Source organism: Macaca nemestrina, chromosome X (assembly GCF_043159975.1).
Source record: "Macaca nemestrina isolate mMacNem1 chromosome X, mMacNem.hap1, whole genome shotgun sequence".
NCBI classification, from domain to species: Eukaryota; Metazoa; Chordata; class Mammalia; order Primates; family Cercopithecidae; genus Macaca; species Macaca nemestrina.
In genome coordinates this window covers 141,761,317-141,787,148 of record NC_092145.1, presented here as the reverse complement: position 1 = coordinate 141,787,148, position 25,832 = coordinate 141,761,317, and the positions used below count along the sequence as shown (strand labels likewise).

The 25,832-nt window shown below is 46.3% G+C and overlaps 1 protein-coding gene across 5 annotated transcripts in view; it reads right to left on the bottom strand.

Annotated features, from left to right (window-relative positions):
- Nucleotides 1-25,832, bottom strand: part of LOC105478192 (phosphorylase kinase regulatory subunit alpha 2) — a 91,080-nt gene that overhangs the window by 27,645 nt on the left and 37,603 nt on the right. For all 5 annotated transcript variants that reach the window (XM_011735273.3, XM_011735274.3, XM_011735276.3 and 2 more), the window contains exons 6-18: nucleotides 23,863-23,943; nucleotides 22,527-22,625; nucleotides 19,257-19,403; nucleotides 17,723-17,776; nucleotides 16,679-16,801; nucleotides 14,129-14,224; nucleotides 9,712-9,819; nucleotides 7,265-7,343; nucleotides 4,500-4,634; nucleotides 3,711-3,820; nucleotides 2,417-2,561; nucleotides 2,085-2,163; nucleotides 74-243 (exon numbers count right to left, since the gene is read on the bottom strand). In XM_011735273.3, the coding sequence (XP_011733575.1) occupies nucleotides 74-243; nucleotides 2,085-2,163; nucleotides 2,417-2,561; nucleotides 3,711-3,820; nucleotides 4,500-4,634; nucleotides 7,265-7,343; nucleotides 9,712-9,819; nucleotides 14,129-14,224; nucleotides 16,679-16,801; nucleotides 17,723-17,776; nucleotides 19,257-19,403; nucleotides 22,527-22,625; nucleotides 23,863-23,943 (1,426 nt within the window). The remainder of the gene's footprint in view (nucleotides 1-73; nucleotides 244-2,084; nucleotides 2,164-2,416; nucleotides 2,562-3,710; nucleotides 3,821-4,499; nucleotides 4,635-7,264; nucleotides 7,344-9,711; nucleotides 9,820-14,128; nucleotides 14,225-16,678; nucleotides 16,802-17,722; nucleotides 17,777-19,256; nucleotides 19,404-22,526; nucleotides 22,626-23,862; nucleotides 23,944-25,832) is intronic.

Sequence of the window (25,832 nt, the reverse complement as noted above, 5' to 3'; positions counted from 1 at the left end):
ACGGCAATTTTATCACAATGCTAAAGTTTAAATAAATTCAGCAAACTACCCACAAAAGCATTTCAAGCCATACCTTGATTACAGGTGTCTTCCAGATATCCTACCAAATCTGAATCACTATCAGGACTGAAAGTCCCTTCGCTGGCATCATCAAACAACTTCTCATCACAGTCTGGATCCAGGAAAGTCAGATACGTGTAGAACGATGTGGTGAGAAATTCCGAAAGGTTCCCTAATTTTACTCTGCCAAGAAGACACCGGGTTAGGGACACAGGTAGTGTGTGGATAACCTTCCACTATGAATCACTGAGAGACTTTTGCACAACCATGTGGTGCTTCTGCCGGAATCAATACATATATTACTCTGCAGATTGCCCCATATAAGCGGTCAGCCAAGACATTCACACAAAAATTCAATAGCAAGTATGAAGCGAACGCGCACAGCATATTAAAAGCCAAATGAATCACACTGACTTCTTACTCCCAACACAAATACGAATCTACTTTACTGAACCAACCAACCGTTTGACAAAACATATCGAGCAAACTGCTTTTCAACAGAACCAACCCATGTTTTTGTTTTGTTTTTCTCCCCCAAAACAACTGGCCCAGAAGCAGTGATTCTCTGGGCACACTCGTTCCATTATTTATGAGTCCCTACCATGAAACACCATCACATAGGGCCAGGGGTGCTATGATGGAAGAGGTCAGGTTCCCTCTAGAAGGAATTCGATGGGGAAGCCATCCCCAGACTGGAGCAGAAGTCCTGAGTGGCCCTATCACTTTAGGCTGGGCACAGTTCCAATGAAACCTGGAAGATGGGTTTGACAGCCTGGGCTCTGAGGTTCTGCAGGTCCACCCCCACACGCTGGGAGCGATTTCAAGGTGGTTAACCATAATTTGTAAAAAATGAGTGACTTTGCTGTGGTAGCAGTGTCCCTGGGGTGAGAGGATATGAGAAGAAAGGGCGACTTCAACTCCAAAAGTTCTAGCAACTGGCATTCCATCAGGGACCAAACAGAAGCCTCCCTGAGTCCTGGAAAAGCCACACTGGGCTACACGTGAGATTCTCTTTTTTTTTTTTTTTTTGAGATGGAGTCTCATTCTGTCGCCCAGGCTGGAGTGCAGTGGTATGATCTTGGCTCACTGCAGCCTCCACCTCCTGGGTTCAAGCGATTCTCCTGCCTCAGCCTCCCGAGTGGCTGGGACTACAGGTGTGCACCACCATGCCTGGCTAATTTTTGTATCTTTAGTAGAGACAGGGTTTTGCTATGTTGGCCAGGCTGGTCTCAAACTTCTGACCTCAGGTGATCTGCCTGCCTCAGCCTCCCAAAGTGCTGGGATTATAGTGTGAGCCCCCGTGCCTGGTCCACAGTGTTCTCTTGGGGCCCTTCTGGTATATCCTAGGGGGTAGAGGGAGATGAGAGAATAGACACTACAGAGAAGACCTCTGCCTTGTGACAGCAGAGGGCACAAAAATGGAAGGGGTATTCCTGGAGGGCAAGCCCTGTATCACTCGAGGTGCTTAAGCATAATGCCTGGGTGCGTCTGCCCTACTTGGGGCCTGTAAACCAGAAGGGGGCTCATTCCACAGGGGGTGAGGGCACAGTGACCTACGCAGACTCATTCAGGTGCTCTGCTCTAAGGGCTCTAAGGAATTTGCCAAGTCCTGCAAATGAATCTTAAGGTGATAGTATATTCAAGTCGGTGCAAGGAGCGTTTATTGGGCACCTGCCGGATCCCAGGCACTGAGTATTTCTTTCCACACCTTTTAACAGAAACATACACAGAATTCCATACATGCGTTCCAAGAACAGACGTTTCAGAGGGACTTGATGGTTCACCTCCCTATGTCTGAGGCCTCCTGGTGCAAGTAAAGCTTAAAAGATACCAGCTGCGTGCTGTTTCAGAGATGAGCCAAGTTTCACATGGGAGACTGGATTAGAGAAGTGTTACCTTCCTGCTTACTCTAAAACTGCATGCTTTTAGGTTCAACAATCAATATGAAAAATGGGACAAGGGCAGCAAAGGACTTTAAGAAAGGTCAGTGCTACTCTTATTTTTTTTTTTAAATCACAAATTACCTGGCTCCTCCAAAATATCCATCCTCTAGTTTTCTAATTGTGGAAAGCACAGCAGAATGAATGTCTGAGCCATCATTTGCTAAGGAAAAAAAAGTGATGAATTAGTTTAGTCTGGGAAGACTTTTTTTTTCCCCTTCTTATGCACTGAAACATTTTCATCAACACCATCTAATTAAAATATTTTTGGCATAGAAGATTCCTGAGATAAGAAACCAAACTGCTAAGAAGCCCCTTCAGTGCTTAGTTCTGGCCATGGGAGCCATTTTAAACATTTGTAAGAGCCCAAACCACCCCTGGGGCAGGAGGGAGCCTGCTGAAATCCCTGGAGTTACTAAGCATGGTGCGGCTGATGGGGAAGGTGAGCGTGGGTCTGCCCGTCATCCTCCAGCAGGTGCACAGGTAGGCCAGCTCGATCCTTAGCATCTCCACGATCATCTCGTTGTCGAGGGCCAGGTAGAAGTGATGCTGGTCGGTGAACTGAAAGTCAGAAGAGGCTGGGTAAACGGCCACCCTTTGTTTACCTGGAAACACCAGCTGACAACTCAGCTCAGCACTAATCCTGGGGTTTTATTACAAGAGGCTCAGTACTGGTTTCAATCCACCCAGCCATGGGGCTGCCCTGCTCAAGATCAGACAAATCAGTCTGCTGCCTGCCTGGGAGCTGTCGCTGTAGAGTAGAAGGGAGAGGTGCACTGTTAGATTTATTTTCGGCTCCTCAGATGGGGATTTAAGCATCTTGCCCAACACCGCTGTCTCTGAAAGCAAATCAATAACTCCTTAATTCCTGCTCCTTCCAGGGCTATGGGTTCGAAAATGCTTTCCAAGTGGGGGCACTGTGAGCAGGTGAGAGGTGGACGCCCTGTTTACCTGACTGACGGCTTTGGTTAATGTCAACTAAAGACACTGCTGCCTGATGTTGAGAACAAATCAAATTGTTCTCTTGGCCTCTGGACTAGTGCATGCTTAGCTCTGGACTGAGATTTGTCACTAAGGGAAATAGCTTGCAAGATTTCAGTGAGCAGCAGGGGCTAGGATGAAACAGAAGCTTGACCCAAGACCCCATGATCAACCCTGTGCACAGGTAAGTGGGGGCTGTGCCCCACGCTGCCAAAGCGATCCCACTGTTGGTCTTTCTAGCTGCCCAAATGGGTGAAAAACCTTTTTATGTACTTCCACAGGACTAGTTTTCTTTGGAAACCAAAGCTCTGCAGATAAGTTCCATTATCAGTACACTCAGTAGCCCAGTAAGTGGGGGTGTGCCCAGAAAATCAGCCTGGCTGTGTGTCACACAGAGGGTCTGACAGCTTGCACAAGGGTAAGAGATGACTGTATGACTGTAATTAGGGGCACAAGGGCTGTGAGTCAAGTGACATGTCAACAGCAAACTTCTAAAGCAGTCTGAATTTCACTAATATTCATGACCGGAAGTGATGGCACACCTGTCTCAATCAGCATTTACCGAGCACCTACTACGGGCAGACTTGTACTAGGCACTGGGTGTCGTTTCATATGTCTCTATTTGAACCCACGCACGCAGAATTCTGTCATATGCACAGGAGAAAAGCTTACCAGACAGCAAAGAGAACTTAATAAAAAAAAAGATGCTCATTGGCCTGCTCTCCTCACCTGGGGTGTAAAAGTAAAGATTTGGTTCCTAATCACATATAGTTTAGAGGTTCCAAGGACACCAATATGTCGATACGGTCGCCCACTCAAATTCATATTCTTATTTCGTCCTGTTTGAAAAGTAAAAGAGAAATCGGAGTTAGAGGAAATATGGTAACAAGTAATGCAGGCAACTCAGGCTAAGACTGAGCTTATTTCTAGATTAGACAACCCACTTTGGGGCTTAGTTCTTCTACTGCCATAATCCTTCTTTAAAATGGCACGAAGCTGCATATTAAAACAAATCCCACCCCTCTTTTTTTCATGAATGTGTATGAACAGTACCCGGCTGGAACTGCATGGAATAAAACTACTAAAAGGACTATAGAACGTTTACTTTTGATTTATTTAGTATTGAGCCATAATAGTAAACAAAGTCAGGTTCTAGAAAAAGCATAGAGAACCTCCTCCCATTTTCATGTGTAAATAAGCATTTTCTGATACTAAAGGTAAATATGAGAAGCATTATCAAGACACAAATGACTTTTCCAATTGTAAATTCTCCAAGGTGGCTCCTTACTTTACAACAGATCTGGTGAATGCTTGGCCACCTGCGATGGTGCCCACTGAACGGGTGTGAGAACGTGCTGGTTCACCCGTTCCTCTTCACATCAAAGCGGTGGAACCACCTGCTTTAGTATTTTGTCCAAGTCTTTAGAACTTATGTATATCACAGTCTCCCTCAGACCCCAAATCTAGAACCAAGATGCCCCCATGCCAAAAAGGCCCAGGTAATTTCCCCAAACCTACCAAGCTTGGCATATATGTGACTAAGAATCCGGCCCGGCTGGACTTGAATTGGATGAATGTCCGCGATACTCTGGACATTCACCCCGTGTTTCCTCAACAAGTCCTTAATGTGATTGTTTTCTGCCAAAACAGTAACTGTGAACAAGAACACAGAATGAGCGTTAGCTTATGACTCTTACCTCTTCACACGGACACGTGTTCCTTACTGCCCTCGTCTGCCTGCTGGCATACACATTAGCATGCTCTTCCATGCCATGACTGGCTCTGGAAATGACAGTGTTCGTCCTGCTGCTCCTCCCCATTCTGTCCTTGCCACCTCTCAACAACCTTGATGCCTATTTATCAAGTACCCTCAACGTGCGAGATAGTCTGATAGGAGACTTCTAGAAATTGTCCTCAATAAGTCCCAAGCCAAAATGTCCCATCTCAAGTAATGTCTTGCCTCTCTCTGGGTCTGCATCTATTCTAAACCTGCCTGGTGTCCCTTTTCGTGCAGGGTCAGGAGTGGAAACAGCTCCACTTACGGGATGCCAGAAGCCTGTGCCCCTGCTCCCAAAGGACGGGGAAAAGAAGAGTAAAATGGGTGCGCCTACTGGCAGGGGATGCTCTGAGGGGACATCCTTCCCTCTAGAGAAAGCAAAGTGGGTCTGTGAGTGGGGATACTGGTGGTAGTGGAGCAGCCTGGCCCATTCAGAACTCCCACACAGGGCCCCACTGGTGGGGAAAAAGCACCCCAGGGCTGGCCTGGGCCCCATCTCTGGTGGGAGAGCCTGGGCACCTGGCTCTCCAGCAGGCAGGGAGCTGACTGTGCCTGGGACCTGGGGGCCCATGGAGGAGGGAGGCCGTCACTAGGGACCACCCAGGATCGGCTAGGCTGCACCTGCTGTACTAGTACTACTGGCCTTCTGAGAAGGGACAGTGCTGTGGCAAAGGGAAGGAGTACAGGGATGGGACTGGAAAAGGGGAGCACGGCCACAGGGAGAAAGGTTGGTGCCATGTCCAGCTGCGGCGGAGCCCTCTGGGAGCTGGAGAGGCTCAGGGCAGTGCAGGATTGACTACTATTAAGTACAATCACAGGCTGGTGGGGCCGGAATGTACAATACATACACATGCAGTTGAGAGCTGAGTGTCACCTCTTTATATTTACACAGCACTTGATGCCTTTTCAAGTATTTTAATATCCATTATCTCATCTGACCTTCACAACAAGCCCCCAGGGAAGCCTTGCATGCTCAACTGGCCAGTTACAGCTGCACATGGACTGAAACCTAAACTCCCAGGCCCTCCGGAAATGGGAACATCAGCCATGCAGGGCTGGCTGGGTGGCTTCCCTTAACACCTGTCTCTTCTAAAGCTTCCAATGACAGGCATGACTTGACTCCACATTTATCGAAACGCCAGCAGCCACTCTCTGTAGGAGTAACTCCTTTAGTGCAGTGGTTTTGGGGGAGACCTGGGAGCCTCATGATCTGTGCAGCTGGATGTGGCAAAGTTTCTGAAACTGCACTTCCCCTACTCTGTGCCTGACCTTCTGGGAATTTCTACACTGTTCTATTAAACAAATGCTGGTCAACACCCATTAAAGTGTCCCAGACTGCAGCTGGAAAAACGGTCTTAATAGATTCAAGGGAAGAATTAGCAGGACATGCTCTGACTTAGAGCAGGGACAATGGAGTCCAGCTGGATCAGTCCACCTGGAAGTCAGGAATGGGTTCACACCTGCAGCTGCCAGCTGTGGGTCCTTAAGGGAGCGGGTTAACGTCTAAGCCTCGTGTGTAAGGTGAAGATGATGATCATCATCACAAACTTTACCTAATCAGAATGCTGTGACAGGTGTATCTCGTGGCTCTATTGACTGGGTGATATCAGCTCATCTCAACACAGCATGAGTCCCCAAAGCAAAATGAGCCAGTGGCCACAGAGAAATGCTTGTCATTTGTTCAATCACTGTTTTCAACATATGGGTGCGTATGTGCCAATCAACATAGAAACTGCAAGAATGATACGGACCTTGTCATTAAGAAATGTACAGCCTCAGGGGCAATACGGTGTACATACAATGTGCTATGGCATTAGCTGGTGTGCTTTGCAGGGCACAGAATGTTACTGGACTGCCAGCTCCTCCCTAAGAGGGAAGGTAGGAAGAGAACTGCTCCACCCGGGCGCACACCACAGGCCAGGCACTACAGCAAGCACTTTCCCCACTGCAGCCTCAGTACATCTTAGGAAGCCCCAGTGAGGGAGCTCAAGTCCTGGCACCCTGAGGCACAGAAGGGTGAAATCACTTGGCTAGGCAGAGGGCAGCAGCAGCCCAGGCTGGTTTCCTCCCTCTCCAGAAGAAGGGCTGGCTGGAAAGGAGGGAGAGGAAAGGTGGACACAGGTGAAAGGCGGAAAGACGTCAGGACTCTAAGGGAGGAATGAATGACCCTCAGTTGGGTTCTGAGTTTTCACCAGACTTAGGCTCTATTTTTCAAAGAATAACGATGATGAAAGATGATAAGCAATGAATCACTTGTGCCCCAGTTGCAATCAAGGTTTATATTCAAGAAAACAATTGCTTTATAGAAAGTCATTTTGTGGTTGGGAAGAATTCTGTTGCCTTGGGAGCCACTGAGTTATATAACGCATCTCACAGAACTGCTACATGCTAAAGCATAGGCACATACACACTTTAAAAAAATTAAACAAGAAATTAGGCAACCATCTGAATTAAAATAACATTGGTTTTACAAAGTTAAATATGAATAGTAAACACGCTCACAAACCTTGTACTACAACATCAGGTTTGACTGAAGTGGAAAATCTTCTATTTAAGGGATCAATTTCACCAGTGGCAAGGAATCCCTATGGAAAAGAGGAGCATTATTAACACCATGAAATATAGATTAACTAAAATTTCATCTTAACCTGAGATGTGAAAATGAAATATTTTGGGGCTCAACATAGTCAAGACTTTTTTCTTTATATTTTTCGAGTCAATTGCTTATTTTCTGTGAAACAGAGTAACGTCATTCAAATTGCCACTGATAAACATATTGCATTTTTGCACCCAGCTCTCTAGGGCTCGTCGAATATGCCACCATCTTGTATGAGCAAAAAGAATGATAACCAATACTTTCTGAGCTCTCAGTAACATGCCAGGCATTGTGCTGAGCCACTGTATGTGCACTGTCACACTTATGCCTCCTGACAGGTAGGTACTACTTTTGGGGCTCAGAAAACAACACCCCCAAAATGAAGACCTCAGCAGCAGCCTCAGAAGCAAAAGTTTTCCTCTGACCTTCTCCTGCCTCCCTCTCTCAGTCCATTCTTCTGGAGGCGCCACAGAAACTAGAATCCTTCTTCCCCAAGGCAGGCATAGAAACCAGAATCCTTTTTCCCCAAAGCCAGCCACAAAACCTAAAAATATTCTCTGTAAAAACTGGCCATAAAAAGTTCCCTGACATACCTTGTTTGGCTGTAGGTCATAAGGGCCCCAGTCCAGGGAGGGTCCTGCCCCACCCCCAGAAGGAAGGAGTTCTGCACAGAAAGGCCTCACTGGGTTTCCCCACCTGGTCCATTAGCATTCGATCAGGTCCTTTTTGTCTAATCACATTTCTACATAGCTGTCCATATTTTGTTGAAACTATGCATAAAAATGGAAAATTTCCCTTAGATCTTGGGGTCTTCATTCTGAAGGCTCCTATGTATACATGTTAAGTACATCTGCATGCCCTTTTTTCTTATTAATCAATCTGCCTCATGTCAGTGATTTTTCATCAAACCTTTAGGGGAACACCTTGGCCCCCACACTACCACCATCACCACTGTACAGGTGGGGAAACCAAGGTAATGACCCAAGGGAAGTGGCTGGGTGGGGACTTGGTCCCCCCACCCCCACTCCCTTGCAAAGTATTCTCTTTGAATATGTACCTCCTTGTACTTTCTACAAATGATCCGAGCCCTAAGAGAGAGGATCAAGGTGTTCTGGGAGTTCTGAGGGGGAACTGGACCTAGTGCTGGGCCCAGAGAAAGCCTTTACATCAGAGAGGAGAAAGTAGGGGAGGGGAGTTACTCGTTTCCCATCTCACTGATACAGAAATCAGAGCTGGAAGGTATCGCAGAGATGATCAAGTCCAACCTTTTCATTTTACACATGAGGAAACCGAAGCCCAGAGAGATTAGAGACCTGCCCGGAGTCAGAGAACTAGTGAGAGACAGGGCTGGCTTTCAAAGGAGATGTATGCGTTTTCCCTACTGATAAAGACAGGAGTGGAAGACACAGCCCCTACTCCAAGGACATGACCATGACACCGGGGAGTCTTGAGGTACCCGTAAAACAACTGCTCCAGCTCGGCAGGCAGAGTTCCTGAGGGCTGCTTCCACAGTGGTAGCTTTCATCCTGGGCTTTGACACTCTAGGAACCTGGTGGCATGCTGACCCACCGCACCTTCTGCCTTTACTAGAGCCTGGCAGCCCCTCAGCCCTTCCCTGGGCTCCTTCCCCTCCCTGCCTCCCCGGGTCCAGCCAAAGCACTCAGCTGGGCAGGACCCTCTCAGGAACAACAGCCCCTCTGATAAGGTCACTCACACTGAGGACTGGGAGATTCATTTGAGGGGGCTCCAAAGTATTTGCATATTAAAACAAAAGCCCGGGGACAAGTCAATGCTGAACAAAAAGAAAGGAGTCAAGAGGCAGTTGTCTGCAGAAGGAAGGGTACTGCGGGTTGTCCGGGGGAACACCTGACACAAAATTCACCACAGAAAATCCGGCCCACCGCCTCTTTCTGTAGAAATCTGTGGTCCTTGTGCTTCCTGCGCCTAGGACTGGAGCAGGGGCAGCTAGGGGCCAATCAAGTCATTTCCCAAATCTTTTATCTTCTAGGATCAGATGTGCCAACAATCCTGGCCGAGAAGCTTCCAGCTCCTCTGACCATCAACTGGAAGAGATTCTAGCCACAGAGGAATGCTGGCAGGGGGTGAAGGGGAGTGCTGGGACCTCATGGACCTGAGCTGGTTTAATGGAAATATGGACACACAAGGCCAGGAGTCAAGGCCAGGAGTCAAGGCCAGGAGTCAAGCCCTGGAGCCAACACGGTCCAGTTGACCTTAAACGCATGAAGATGCAAAAGACATCCACACGCACCCCTGGCAGAGAGTCCCTATGCCCTTCCGGGGTTCCCTGCACCTTCAATCACATGGTTTCCAGTCTGCGAGGCCATTAAGCTCCCTACCTCTGCCAACAGCGAGCTGAGGATGTACAAGGATTGGCCCCACAGATGAGGGACCTTCCCCATAGGAACTCGGTCTACCGTGTGAGGATTCTTGTACTCTTCATCTACCTGGAAAGAGAGACAAATCCAAAGTCAGAAAGTCAGAGGATAAAATGGCCACAATACCTGACCCTGGGAAGTGCACTGAGGATTTATGAAATGGTACTCATCCTCCAGGCCAATTCTGTGCAGGCGCCAGGAGGTTGGGGAGCAAGCCCCTTCCTCAGGGCTGCAAGGCTATAAAGCAGCAGAGGTGGAAGTCAAATTGCGGCCTGGTTCTGGACAAACGCTCTTCCTACAGGCACACGCAAGGCCACCAGCACCGGATGCCTGGCCTGCCTGCTTCGTGCATGGCTCTGGCCATGGAAACTGTCATGGCTCATGCTTACATTTGGCTGCATGATGGGTGAAATGATGGAAAACATCAGCCTCCAGCTGTGGTGGTGCATCGCTGGAGCCATCCCTAGGGGTTTATAAACTGTGCGCCTAATGCAAGAGAATCGCCAGAAGGTGGCACTATTTGCCGAGGAAAAACACTTGGACTACTAACCTGCAACCCCTCCTTCAGGGCCTCAAAAAGCTGAACCCACTGGGGGGCTTCCGTCTCAGTAAAATAAACGTTGGTGTTCTTTCTGGAGGACAGGGCTGGCTGCACATTGTAAGCTAGTCTGCAACTTTCTCTCTTCTAAACTCCATGCTGGACTTAGACATTTAAGTCATCACATCACTGGTTGGGGGTAATGTCAGTGACCACTTTTTTTCTTCCAGAAAACATAAGTCAACCAAAGGAAATAGGAACCATCCTTCTCCCAAGGGGAACATCACACCATGAGGGGACTCATCTTCTGCTTGCAGATTAATCAATGATGTTATTAACATATTTAGTTAAATTTTAAATTTTTTCAATAGTGGTAAACATTTAAGAAAAACTTAAGTGCATGAACTGAACAGAATTAAATGTCATTAGTGATCAAATAATCCAATAGGATAATAGTGTGGAAGGAGATTCTCCAAAATGTCATAATCTTTGAGTGGTAGAATTAGAGATAACGTTTTCTTCTTTCTACAGAATCCTAGATGTTTTGTAGTGTACAGAATTACTTGTGTGATAATCAGGTAGTATGTTAAAACTACTTGAAATGTAAGTCGTGTTAAGAAAGACTGAAAAGTTGGGCATGGTGGCGCATGCCTGTAATCCCAGCACTTCGGGAGGCTGAGGTGGGCAGATCACCTGAGGCCAGGAGTTGGAGACCAGCCTAGCCAACATGGCGAAACCCCATCTCTACTAAAAATACAAAAATTAGTCAGGCATGGTGGTGAATGCCTATAATCCCAGCTACTCAGGAGGCTGAGGCAGGAGAATCACTTGAACCTGGAAGGCAGAGGTTGCAGTGAGCCGAGATTGCGCCAATGCACTTCAGCCTGGGTGACAGAGTAAGACTGTCTCAAAAAAAAAAAAAAAGAATGCAGATATCTGGAATGAGAAATATTCAATAGAGAGCAGACAAGGTGTCCAGTTTACAAGACAGCCTGGTTTTGCACTCCTCCCAACCATGAGCCACCTCCTGCCCTGCATGGAGGTGTCCCTCTCCGCCTCTCTGCACACTGGTCCTTCCGAACTGCCCACAGGTCCTCAAAGGTGCCATGCTTTTGCTGCCGCCTCTGCTGTGGCTGCCCTCCATCTCATGGACCACCTTTTTGGCCCCCGCTAACCTGCAAGCTCACAGGGACAGAGCTGGTGCTGTGGCCACCCTTGTGCCCTAGTAGCTAGTCTGGTGCCTGGCATGGAGCGGCTGCTCAATCCATGTTTGCGGGGACACTTTCACTGGTCTCCAGCTGTCCACGGAGGGCCTTGTGGTGCCCTACGCAAGCACATCCGGCTGAGGAAATGAGTGGGGCTCACATCCAAGCTGCATGCCACCCTGGCCCAGGGCTGCGGCTACCCTGAGGCCCTTTATCTAATTTGCACACAGATGCCACATGGGCCTGTGGTGGCCCTGTGTCCAGAAATCCTTCCCAGTGGTCTCTACATGTTATTGATGTGACTAATGAACCTTCCCAGCTGTCAACCGGAAGGAGCCAATACAAAATGCAATCAGTGTCAAAGAGTGTGCAAAATCGGTGCCTAGCACACCAGCGTGAACATGCTGAGGACACTGTAATGACAAGCAGAAACCCAAAGGTCAGTGTGGAGTTTAGAAGAGAGAAAGTCACAGAGTAATTTTTTCAATGTGTAGTCAGCACTGTTCATCAGCAAGAAAGAAAAGGGTAGCTCTTAACACTTGGCATTTACCAGAGTCAGTAAAACGTCCCTTTAGTATAACTGGACAGCTCTTCTCTACCACAGAAGAAGTAAAACCACCCTGAAGGCATTTATTTTCCCTTGCTCTGCTTCCAGGTTCCAAATGACTTCTCATTACCAATTCTGTTTTCCCCAATGCCTCAGTACTGGGAAAGGAGCGACCTGAATGGGGATATGAACATGTGGCTGCTGGAAGGTACCAGCCCCCACTGCCAGCCCCGCGCCAACCCACACACTGCAGTATGTGTACTAAAAGGAATACATTTATTTGCAGGGGATCTAGGCTGAGGACACTTAGAGGGAACACAGCCCTAGCAGGCTCCGTAGACTGATCTGCAGAGTGAGAGAAGACTAATTCCTCTCCAAAGTCTGGCCCTTAACCCTGGAACAAAATCGGTCCTGAGAGAGCTTGGATGATGTGGACCGTTGGTTCATGTTGGGATGAGAAGTCATCAACATTCCGGAGCTCAGGGCTAAGGGTCCAGGCTGGTGGGGCTTGGTGAGCCCACCTGGAGCAAGCAGCCACCTCAAGGGACCCAGTGAACCAGATGGGCTGATATAAATGCAAAAAACTGAATGCTTCTGGCAATGGCACATTCTACTTCTCATGGAAACTCCTTCCTTTGATTTTCTATTTGGTTTAACTGGTTCAGTGATCTAACACATAATAGTTCCTTTTAGATGGAAATATGGCCCAAAGTGATACGCGGTGGTACCTATTTTGCCGTAAGGATCAAGTATCAGATTCCTTTAAAATGTATTTTCTATGGAAAAATAAAGAAGCCCACTATACTATTGCTTTCAGAAGCCTAGTGAGAGCATCCATTGTGTAGATACTTCCATTACACAGAAATGGATCACCCATTAGGAGGCAGTGTGGGGTGGGGGCAAGGCCCTGAACCTGGGGTCTGGCCCCAGGGCGGAGCCCAGTGCTGTGTGAGCTCTGACAGGTTCCACAGCCTCTCCGAGCTGAGGCAGACACTTTAAAAGGCCATGCCAGTCCTGTGGCCATGTGTGTGGGGGCCTGATTCAACCACAGAACACCTAAACCCAAGTCGTTGTATGCCAGGCCTCTGCTGGCTTATGACCTCCTCCAGGCCCTGGCAATTTTGGGGAAGACACGGCCCTCTGAAGGCCTTTTCATCCCACAAACACAATAATCAAGCCCTGAGGCACCAAAAGCATCCAAGGGACAGCCTGGAACCAAGAATTCTTCCCTTCTAACCATGAGATACTGACAGACAAATCTTCCTGCCAAGATAATAGGTCCATCATAACCCAATTTAGGAAACTTGATAGAATAAAACTATGTTTGGGCATTTTCTTGGAACTGGACTGTTTTTCTCTCCCTGATGTAGAATGGCTTCTAACTGATTCTCAAACTCTAGCTTGCAAACTGCTTGAATCAAAGGAAGAGATTCTCAATACCCCTGTACACTGGGCTTCGTCTGTGGAAGTGTGTAAGAACACAGTGTACAACAGGGGTTTACGCTCTTCAGAGAGCCTGTGTCAGGACTTGGGGGGAGGGACAGGTATCATTTGAAGGTCTTCAAATATGTTCCACATATTTTTCCAAAGCCATGATTCCTTGGGATAGACTGGACACTACCTAAGGCTTTTTTTTTTTTTTTTTTTTTTTTTTTTTTTTTTTTTGAGATGGAGTCTTGTTCTGTAGCCCAGGCTGGAGTGCAGTGGTGTGATCTTGGCTCACTGCAACCTCCACTTCCTGGGTTCAAGTGATTCTCCTGCCTCAGCCTCCCAAGTAGCTGGGACCACAGGCATGTGCCACCATGCCTGGCTTTTTTTTTCTTTTTTTTAGTAGGGATGGAGTTTCGCCATGTCAGCCAGGCTGGTCTCAAACTCCTGACCACAAGTAATCCACCCACCTCAGCCTCTCAAAGTGCTGGGATTACAGGCGTGAGCCACCGTGCCCAGCCTACCTAAGGCTTCTGAAACCACGTTTGGAGAAAAAGTATTCATTAGATCGAAAAAGGGGATAAAGAATACCAACAGGCCAAGCAGTGAGTCACTTATTTCTAGATAAGCAGTGCAAAGGGCCCCCTGCCACTGGGTTACCTTGTTAGGCGGGACAGCGTAGAGTTCCGGCACCAGGCGGATCCCATTCTTGCCTCTGATGAGTATTCCCTCCAGGGCCTCTCGGTACTCTTGGACCTGGAAAACAGCCCCATCATCCATGGCAGGAAGGAGGTCTGGTCATGAATGCTGTAACAGCAGTGCAACATAGAAAAAAAGCTCTCATGGCAACAGATGAGAGTTCAGACACAGGGCAAAGAAATGCACAAATACCCTCAGCTCCAGGAGTGCAGGAGGCCCACTTACAGTGTTAGGAGGAGCTAAACACGATCGGCTGTTCCTCTCAGGAGTGTGTCTAAGCTCAGCCCTGCCTGTCACGCTTCCAGAAAGAGAGACAGAGCACCCATCATGCAGTAGCTGTTTCTTCCCCAAAATTCCTCTAGTAGTCATATCTACACCGTGTGTCAGATGTCCTTCATGTTCTGTCTTTAATCCATCATGTAATTATTTCATTCTTAACCCCTCATATATTTAAATTTTGTCTCAGCAACTGGATTATAAACTTCTTGTGGGGGAAGCTGTATCTTAAGCAGTGTATCCCATTTCCATCTCTTGGTAAGTTTTCTACTTAAGAGGCATTCATGACTATTCAGCCATAAGAAAAGAATAACATTCTGTCATTTGCAGTAACATGGATGGAATTGGAGGTCATTGTGTTAAGTGAAATAGGCCAGGCACAGAAAGATGCTGCATGTTCTCACTCACGTGTGGGCACTAAAAAAGTTGACTCCATATTAAAAATGTCATTGGGCAACAAGTGTGAGAGACAGCAAAGGTGTAGTAGGGCAGTAGATTTCACGAGGCTTAATCAACAAGATGCTGAACACAGTCATTTTCCTCTCCTGAGTTTTCTTCCCCCCATCATTGTTAAGCCTATTCACAATTGAAATTCTAAGTCAATTCTTTTGAGATCTTTCAATTCTGGGATAAAATGACAGAAAACCTAAGATAATCACTGAAGCCTAAGAGAAAGCATCAACAGTGGGGAAATATTAACATTTCCAGCTGACTGCTGGTTCTGAAGCCCCCCAGCATTCCTGAGGAGAGCTTTCAAGAGCTAAAATGGATCTCTGATTGCGTATCCCCACCCCCACCAAACGTGATCAGAACCAGTTGAAAAAATGGCAAAGCATCTGTGATGTCAGTCATCCATGTAAGCTTCACAAGGCCAGGTCAGTTCTGTTCAACGAAGTATGCTCAGGGCTCAGCACAGAGCATGGTACCAAGTAGAAGCTAAAGAGGCAGGTCTTGAACAAATGAGTGTTGCATCAGCAAATGTTTACTAGGCACAGGGACTATACCCGTGAACTGGAGAGAGAGATGGCCTCTACCAGGGTCCTTTGACAGGTAAGTGGGAGATACAACATAGTGTGACCCATGCTGTTATAGTTGTGGGGCGCAGGGGCACTTGCCCCAGCTTTTAGGGTCAGAGAAAGCTTTCTGAAACAAGACACACTTACATTGAACCAAGGGAAGGGGGAGGGGCAATTGGGGAAGAAAAGAATGTCCTAGGCCTTTGAGAAGAGAGGAGGGCACATGGCCTGTTTGAAGGACTGAAAGGACTTCAGTGTGCTTGGATCACAGAACTCAAGAAAGCAGCACTAAGAAATGAGGCTAAAGGGGTGAAAGCAGGGATCAGATCATATGGAACCCCACAAAACACACGAAGTGGTTTTCAAGCAAGCTTTCAAGCAAGGAAGTAGCATAACCTAATTTGCCTTTTAATAAGATCACTCTGGCATGGGTGAGAAGAATGGAAACAGCAGGGAGCCAGGCCAGAGGTTGAGATTCAAGTTAGGAGGCTGTTACATGAAGTAAGATGTTATCCAAGAGCACCCCAAACTAGGGTTAAAGACAGCAAACCACTGGCTGATCTGGAAAGAACAACAGCAACAGCAAAACCTGTCTGTGATGGACTGTTCTTGCTAGACCCCGGTGAACCATGCCTCCTAGTACTCATGCCCTTGTCTAGTCCCCTCCTGCTTGAATATGGGATGGCCCTACCAACAGAATGTGATGAAAGTGACATTTTGTCAGTTCCGGGCCTAACACTTAAGGAAGCTTGGCAGCTTCTGCTTTTGTGTTCTGGGGGGGGAAACAACCAACACGTAAAACTAATGGCCCAGAGACTACAATATTGTGAGAAGCCCAAGGTAGCCATGTGGAGGAGAACCAAGGCCTCAGCCAACAGCACAGCTGAGCTCCCAGCATCAGCTGCTAGCCAGCATCAATTGTCCATGTGAGTGAGGCCATCTTGGAAATAGATTCTCCACTTCCATGGAACCATCCCAGCTGACAGCAGGTAAAGCAGACACAACCTGTCCCTGCTGGGTTCTGCCCAAATTGCAGAATCATGAGCAAATAAATAAAATAGCTGTTGCTTTAATTCACTCAGTTTTGGGAAAGTTTGCTGAGTGGGAACAGATAACTGAAACAGTGACCTAAATTCTTGCACAACCCTATGTTCTAATAATAATCAGTATACCAGTGAAATGAAAATAATTATCAACATAACATCCAGCATTTTCTCACCTGAACAGCATCACCACTGAAGACTCCATCTATTATAAAATATGTCCAAAACACAGGCCACTCACATTCAATGTTTTCAAAGAGCTTGAGTTCAGCGGGATCATAATGCAGTCGATTAGGGTCCTAGAATCAAATAAGTCAAACTTTTAAAACGTAATGTCAGAGTACATACATAATACCATCGTGCCTCACTGGGTTTCCCATGCTTGTCTGATTTTTACAGCTTTGAGGTTGGCATGAGTAGGATTTTACTATAATGAGATGCTGTTTTTGGCAGTTTGCCATGGTAACATTTCAGAAACATACACCAGACTCCTTGGTAGTTTATTATATTAAAGCTTCCTATATCTCTAACAAAGAAACAGCAATATGTCTACCACCAAGTTTGGCAGATGATCTGATTTATATCATTATATTAGTCACTGTGGCAAAGAAACCCAAGGAGGAGGCCACAGTTGGTCTTTAAGAAAAATGTGTGAGCCACAGAGCCAGTTGTCCTTGTCTACAAGCTGGTTTTATTTATTTTTAAAATTTTAAAGAAATTTTTATTTTTTTGAGACAAGGTCTCACTCTGTCACCCAGGCTGTAGTACAATGGTGTGATCTCTGCTCATTGAAGCCTTGACCTCCTGGGCTCAAGTGATCCTACCACCTCAGCCTCCTGAGGTGCTGGGACCACAGGTACATGCCATCACGCCTGTCTCACTAATTTTGTTTATTTTATTTTTTTGTAGAGACAAGGTCTCACTATGTTGCCCAGAATGGTCTCAAACTCCTGGGCTCAAGCAATCCTCCCTCCTCAGCCTCCCCAAGTGTTGCGATTACAGGCCACTGTACCTGGCCTATAAGCTGGTTTTAAATGACCAGCTCACTGTCCCTACTGAAGATACTATTCTATTGCCTGGCTCCAGGCTTGCTGACTCCAAAATTAATACTTCCCTTTCCAATATTCCAACATATAATTATAATCAATACAGGGAGAACACAGTGGCAATTTAGAGATGAAACAGTTGAGGAAGGATAAGAAACAATATTTAAATACAACCTCTCTTGGAGTTTTATAACCATCTCGAAGGAAGCGACAGCATCCATAACGCCCCTAATAAGAGAAAGTGCATTCGATGAGCTCAGAGGAATTTTTTTGCCGTTTTAATTCAAGTCAGCCCTGCACCCTCTTTCCCATGAATCTTTTAGTAGTGAATTTTATACTAACTGTTCTTTGCTGTCAGTACAGTTATTAATATATTTAAGTAATAAGCAAAATCAATTCAGGTTTGATTGGTACTTGGAAGGGAACGCCAAAACATTCCATTGGAGTATCAGGGCTGCAAGAGTAATTACCAAGAGTTCAGTGAACAACCATGCCTTCATTCTGATTTACTGTATTACACAGAGACCTAAAAGGACCCTATTTAGAAAAGCCACCAAGGCAGATACTTGGATTGGTTTGCTCCTACCTGCAAGATTGGAAAGCTAAAAGGACATTCCCCAGGCTCCTGGAAGTTAGGCTTTGGCTGCAGAGGAGGCTCTAAGGTCAGATGCACCTCCACAAAGGTTAGCAGAAACGGAGGGGGGTGGCTTCCTATGCTTAGGACTGTCGCTGCTGGTTTTGGGCTGCAGGCTCCAGGGTTCTGTCCCAGCTTCCTGGATGCTAAGAAAGGAGGGCAGGCGTAGCAGTCTCTTAATCTGAACCCCCTAATCCATAAATCGCAGCTTTGGGAGTCCATTCTCCAGTTCTGTAAGTATGTGGAAGCTGCTACAGCAGATGTGGCTCTCGCAAGGGTACTGGAAGCAACTATGTCCCTAGCCCTAGCGACCAGCACTGCACTGTCCTGGGAGTCATCCCAGGAGGCTCAGCCTAGAACCCGCTCTTCTTATAAACACTTCATTCCCTGCATTCATTCCCTTCCTACTTCAACTACGTAAAGGGGTTCCCTTTTTCCCACTGAACCCTGACTGAGACAGCTGCTTTCTTTTGGGAATATGATTGGAGACATAGGGACTCCAAAGAACAAAAGCATTTTTCATGGAACCTAAATAGGACAATCAACCTGCAGATTTCAGCTTAGGGAAACTTACATTGTTTGATAATTTTACCGACAGTTTCAACTGGCTGGAGTATTTAATATTCTCAGTTTAGTGTATCATGGTTACTGCATTTCACCTCAAAACAGGGATTTTTTTAACCTGAAGGTAACTTTGGGATTGGCAAGTCCACTGAAATTGTGTGTAAAGTTTGAGGATATTGGGACATATGCATTTTTTTTTTTTCTGGCAGTGACTCTATACACTGTCTGTGACCTCTAAAGGGTTAAGCAGCTCTGCCTTAGAAGTATGGTACTGGTACAAACTGGGGTTCAAAGGTGCCTGCTTGAGTGCCAGTTCTGCTACTCAAGGAGAGAACCAAGCCACTAAATCAGTCGGAGACTTTGTTTTCTTGCCTGTAGACTCAGCTTTGAACACTTTATGCATCTGCTTAGCTAAATCAAGCAATTAACCTCATGGGGAACTGAGGCATGGGTGAGCTGCTCCACGCGCATCACACAGGACAGAAGGGCACCAGCATGGCTAATGCTTACCTGGAGCTTAGAAATAATTTCATTTTTGGTCACATTTACGAGGTTTACATCTTCCACTGCAAAGGCCGGGAAGGAAATAATGGAAAGAAGTCCAGCATCAATTTCTTTAGATGTCGATGCTCTTGGCAGCATGGAGAACAGAATAGACTGAATGAAAAACAAAGAGGTGGTTTAATCTGGAGATGCACTAATAGGCGCAGTATCTAGGGACCATGCGCTCAGCCCCAAGGGAACATTCAAATACGGTTGCCAATTTTGAGTAAAGCTTTGTCCTACCAACATGGCCCCTGCTGGCCAACCCTGTATACCCAGCCAATGATTCCTATTCCTCAGGCGAGAAGTCAGGGCTTGGGGAGAGCATGGTACCGTCTGGAGCCCGTGCTGCAAACTGCTTGTCTCCCTTCCTTCCGTGCAGTGATGACTTTGCCAGACCTTTAGGACATGTAGGGGAGGAACTATAGAGCCACCTGTGTCAGTAGGCTAAGGTGTCTTGGCTATGAAGACAGAGACCAGAAAAGAACACATACACGTGGCCAGCTTGGAGAAATGTCTGGCTTCTGTGGAATGTGAACAGTTGGACTGGGTGACCCAGAAACCACTTAAAGGAGGAGTCAAATCCAGAAGATCTCATGAATACTCAGACAAAATGGTAAACCACAGAAGTAGTTTAGTCCTAGAATCTTTCTAGGGTTACTTAGAGGCACTATAATATGGCCTCAATTATAAGTAAGTGGCTGGATTAGGTGCCGGAAACTTGGAAAGGAGTTGAAATTATCAGGAAAAGTTTGGGAAAGGAAGGTGTTAACACTGAGATCTAACATGTACAGACATGGGGCTAGACCCCTGCAAACACAAGCTCATTGAATCTTTCACATGAAGAAGTATCGGGGAAACCCCACCCCCGATATTTATCGTGGCTTCTTTTCTATTTCCTAGGCGTCTTGGCTGGTTTGAGAAATAAAGGGAAAGAGTACAAGAGAGAGAAATTTTAAAGCTGGGTGTCCGCGGGAGACATCACACGTTGGCAGGTTCGGTGATGCTCCCTAGCCGTAAAACCAGCAAGTTTTTATTAGTGATTTTCAAAAGGGGAGGGAGTGCACGAATAGGGTGTGGGTCACAGAGATCACATGCTTCACAAGGTAAAAGAATATCACAAAGCAAGTGGAGGCAGGGCGAGATCACAGGACCACAGGATGGGGCGAAATTAAAATTGCTAATGAGTTTCGGGTAGACATTATCATTGATAACATCTTATCAGGAAACAGGGTTTGAGAGCAGACAACCTGTCTGATCACAATTTATTAGGCGGGAATTTCCTCATCCTAATAAGCCTGGGAGCGCTACAGGAGACAGGGGCTTATTTCATCCCTTTGGCTTCCACCATAAAAGATAGACACCTCCAAGGGGGCCGTTCATAGACCTACCCTCAGGGCGCATTCTCTTTCTCGGGGATGTTCCTTGCTGAGAAAAAGAATTCAGCGATATTTCTCCTATTTGCATTTGAAAGAAGAGAAATATGGCTCTGTTCCATCCGGCTCACCGGCGGCCAGTTCAAGGTTACCTCCCTTGTTCCCTGAACATCACTGTTATCCTGTTCTTTTTTCAAGATGCCCAGATTTCGTATTGTTCAAATATACATGCTCTCCAAACAATTTGTGCAGTTAACGCAATCATCACAGGGTCTTGAGGCGACATATATCCCCTCCTCAGCTCACAAAGAAGATGACAGGATTAAGAGATTAAAGTAAAGACAGGCATAGGAAATCACAAGGGTATTGGTTGGGAAAGTGATAAGTGTCCATGAAATCTTCACAATTTATGTTTAGAGATTGCAGTAAAGATAGGTGTAAGAAATTATAAAAGTATTAATTTTGGGAACTAATAAATGTCCATGAAATCTTCACAATTTATGTTCTTCTGCCGCGGCTTCAGCCAGTCCCTCTGTTCGGGGTCCCTGACTTCCCGCAACAAAGAAGGACTTAGGGTACCATGTCCAATTCACACCTGAGGACCTTGAGACTTCGAGCAGCTAGTAAGTGACAGAACTAGGAATCTAACTCAGGCCCAGCTGGCTGCAAAGCTCACGCATTTCCACTGGATTACACATCTATTAAGATGCACACCACGTCCAGGCACAGTGGCTCATGCCTGCAACCCCAGAGCTTTGGGAGGCTGAGGTGGAAAGATCACTTGAGGCCAGGAGTGGGAGAACAGCCTGGGCAACAGAGCGAGACCCTGTCCTTACAAAAAAATTAGAAAAAAAAATTAGCTGGATGTGGGTGACACATGCCTGTAGTCCCAGCTACTTGGGAAGCTAAGGCAGGAGGACTGCTTGAGCCCAGTAGTTTGAGGTTATAGGGAGCTATGATTGCACCACTGCACTCCAGCCTAGGCGATAGAATAAGACCTCCTCTTAAAAAAAAAAAAAAAAAAAAAAGATTATACCCCAAGAAATACCAGGACTACCTAAAGGGGAAAAATTGAGTGAGCTGGAAGATAGGGTCAAGATGGGTGGAACCTTTCCTTCAGCTTCAGAATAAAGGTTTCTTTTCTACAGCCAACTGAGCCCAGGGCCCTGTTCTGTAACTCACTCTTCCCTAGGGTTTCTCTGCCTGGAAACACAAACTTCTACCAACAGCTCTCCATTCACAAGTCTTTATGTATCTGACCCTCTTTAGCCCTAGCAGCATACTTGGCACACAGTGGGCTCCGACTAAATAAGAGTGTGCTGAGGGCCTAGCAATTGATGACTTGCACTCTGCTCAATAGAATCCCCCAATCTGTATTAGATCACTCCTTTCTCTGACCTGTATTTCAGAGGTTGTACTAATTTCCCATCTCATTTCTTCTCCACTTCCTATTCCACTCATCCCCACCCCCCCACCCCCAAGTGAACTAGCTCATCATTCAATTTGGGGGCACTGTGAAATAAACCTGAAAGAAAACCACCTATGTGCTCAAAACACATAAAACATTTGCCTCTTGCAAAACAAGGCTGCTTGGATTGCTGATTCCATCTCTACAGCATCATGGTGTCTTACACTTTTCTGGTTTACAAAGTGCTTAGACAGAATAAGTTGACTGATTCTTACAACTACCTTGTGAGGCCAGAGGAGAGGGTCCCAGGATGCCCATTTTATGGGTGAGAAAACTGAAGCTCAAAGAAGCAAAGTATCACCAAGCCAGCAAGGTGGGGAATCTGCACTGCATCCCAGGCCTTCCATGCCCGGACTCTCCTTCCCTGCTCTCTGAAATGCAAGAGGCTATTACCTGGCAGTGCTCAACCTCATCCGGCAGAACATGAATCACTGACTTGCGTCCTCCATGGGCTCCAAAAAGGTCCAGTTCATCAATTGCCTCAAGAGCTGCCTACAAACACAGGTATGAGTTACTTTTTCTTTCTAATAAACATACACTCCAGTATCTGGCACTCCTTTTTCATTAAGCAATCTAGTATACATGTTTTCCCAAAGGTAACGAAACACATTTTAAAAATCCAGCTAAACTCCTGTAGTCACGTTCTAGTCTTTTTTTTTTTTTTTTTTTTTTAGAGACAGGGTCTTCACATTTTGCCAGGGCTGGTCTTAAACTCCTGGACTCAGGTGATCCTCCCATCTCAGCCTCCCAAAGTGCTGGGATCACAGGCGTGAGCCACCGTGCCTGGCCCTATTCTTATTTTCAGTGGATCAGAGCTCTCCTGTACATTGCTGCTCATTATGGAAACAAGAAAGAGAAAACAGAAAAACATTTTCCAAAGTGAAGGTAATGTTCTACCAAAAAATGAATTAACAAGTTCATAACGTTGTGTGTGTGTGTGCACTAAATTCATGGTCGTCTTTTCTCTCACGTTTTAACAGTTAACTTCAAATATCTGGCACTTCAGAAAGTTAATTCTTTTAGTAATAAGTACATTTTCTGTTTACTTCAACAGAGCATAATTTTTGTTGCTTTAAAAATTATAGCCCTGGAGGCTCTACTCTGTCCAAAAAATACACTTCATTCTGGAGGAGGGAGGGAGGCACACTATACGTCTATGGCAAGAGAAGCAAACTGTGGCCCACAGATTGAATCTGCCCCACAGGTGTGTTTTGTTTGGCTTGAAGAGTATTTTAAATGAGTTTGAATTGAAGTACCTTCAGGGAAAGTTTCCTAATGTCCCCAATACCTCCTCTGACCCCCATCTTGCTGTCTGGCTAGTTTCACTTCGTATTGTTATTTGACTGACCTTGCAGACTTTTGAACTTGTGAGTCCGACCTACAAAGTGGTGATATTCTCCAGTCCTCTCTGAGACCCAGAAAAGAAGACCGGACATCACACATGCAGCTTCTTAAACAACAGCAAGAGCTTAGACCCGTGGGTGATGGCAGCAGCTAACCAGGACGGATCACTCTTACTTTCTGCCACGGGCAGATTTCAGCATTGGAAACCTACCTTCTTTACCTAGAATTTCAGGTGGCTGGGGTACCTGTGCCACTTGAATTTCACATACTTGCTGTTGACTTTTGAAAAATATGCTAATCAGATTAAATCCAAATTCCTGATGAAGGGAACCAAATCAAAGCAGTAAAAACGTGCAGAAGGAAGAACAAACAGGACGACCGTCACCTTGGCCATTCCTACGGAGCTTGCATTCAATTCCGGGATGCCCTGATTAGTCTTATCTCCACGCTCCCACATTCCATAATCCTGGGGGAGAAAAAGGTGGGAATCAGAGGGGAGAAAGAGGTATATGAGAAGTGCTATGGGAAAAATGCTTCATGTTCCTTTTGAAACATAAGTGGATCTTCTCGGAGGCTTTGTAGACTCATACTGTGTTCTTCCTCGATTTCAGTTCATGAGACCTCTGTGCAGAATTTTAGAAGAAAATACTCAAGTGGGACAAAAGTGCATGCCACAACACTCTCAAATTTCTTATTTCTAGAAGGTATTCATTTGTAAGAAACTCTGGATGTATGGAGAACAAAATATTTTATCTTCTTAAGATCGAATAAAATGCTGCCTCTCTATTTAGTCGATGCCTTTGAACTTATGTTGTAAGATGGAATACAGAAACTTTAGCACATGGGTCATAACTAGTCGAAGCCAGCAAAAGCATTTAAAATAATTTAGTACCTACTTTTAGCATTACCTCTTGGGGAAAAAATGCTCAGCAAGTAACTGGAGCCAAAGTCACAACTGAGACACAGAACACTGAACCTACGTGGTATTTACAAACCAATTACTAGGGATTGACTCAGAATGCTGGCACCCAGAGAACTTGATACATGTGTACCTAACGTATAATTCATGTTCTCATTAAAAAATCCACATATGGGATGCTATTTTATTTTTTTATTTTTATTTTTTGAGACGGAGTCTCGCTCTGTCGCCCAGGCTGGACTGCAGTGGCCGGATCTCAGCTCACTGCAAGCTCCGCCTCCTGGGTTTACGCCATTCTCCTGCCTCAGCCTCCCGAGTAGCTGGGACTACAGGTGCCCGTCACCTCGTACGGCTAGTTTTTTGTATTTTTTAGTAGAGACGGGGTTTCACCGTGTTAGCCAGGATGGTCTCGATCTCCTGACCTCGTGATCCGCCCGTCTTGGCCTCCCAAAGTGCTGGGATTACAGGCTTGAGCCACCACGCCCGGCTATGGGATGCTATTTTAAACAATGCTGTGTGTACTACTGAAAGCTGACCACCCAACTTACACAGGACTGATGCCAACATTTCAGTCTTTATTTTTTTATCTCCAAAAAGGAATATTTTCTTTTTTCTTTTCTTTTTTTTTTTTTTTTTTGAGACGGAGTCTGGCTCTGTTGCTCAGGCTGGAGTGCAGTGGCGTGGTCTCAGCTCGCTGCAACCTCCACCTCCCAGGTTCAAGCAATTCTCCTGCCTCAGCCTCCCGAGTAGCTGGGATTACAGGCGCACACCACCACACCTGGCTACTTTTTGTATTTTTAGTAGAGACGGAGTTTTGCCATACTGGTCAGGCTGGTCTCAAACTCCTGACCTCAGGTGATCCACCTGTCCCGGCCTCCAAAAGTGCTGGGATTACAGGCATGAGCCACCACGCCTGGCCAGAGCATTTTCAAAATGTGGAGACTGAGACTCAGGCATCCTAGAGCAACTTCCCCGCTGAGCATGCCTGGTGACTGAGCCTGGGCTTCTTTCCTTGAGCACTCCTCTCATCTGCGCCTTCCTGTGGCCCAACCCACCTTTCCTCCAACCCTGGCACTGGGTGATTTATCCTCAAAAACTGCTCTGATTGCTGCTTTCCCTTGCTTCAGGGTCTAAAATGACAAATGGTGTATTTCCTAGTGGATCACATTCACCTCTCTCTCTCTGGATGTCCACATGCCCCATGATCTGGCCTCCTTAGACACACCCACAAGCTGAGAGTGGAACACAAGATCCACTTACGTTCTACTCTTTTCCAATGTCAGCTTTCCCCCTAAGTCTACTCCTTTACTCTGTACCCTTTTCCTCAAGCACCCCCCAGCCCACCCAGCCGCACTCAGAGCCTGTTCCTGCCTCTGGGACTGCACAAGCTATTCCTGTACCCAAACTCCCTATCTCCTCCCTTCTGCTGATCTAGA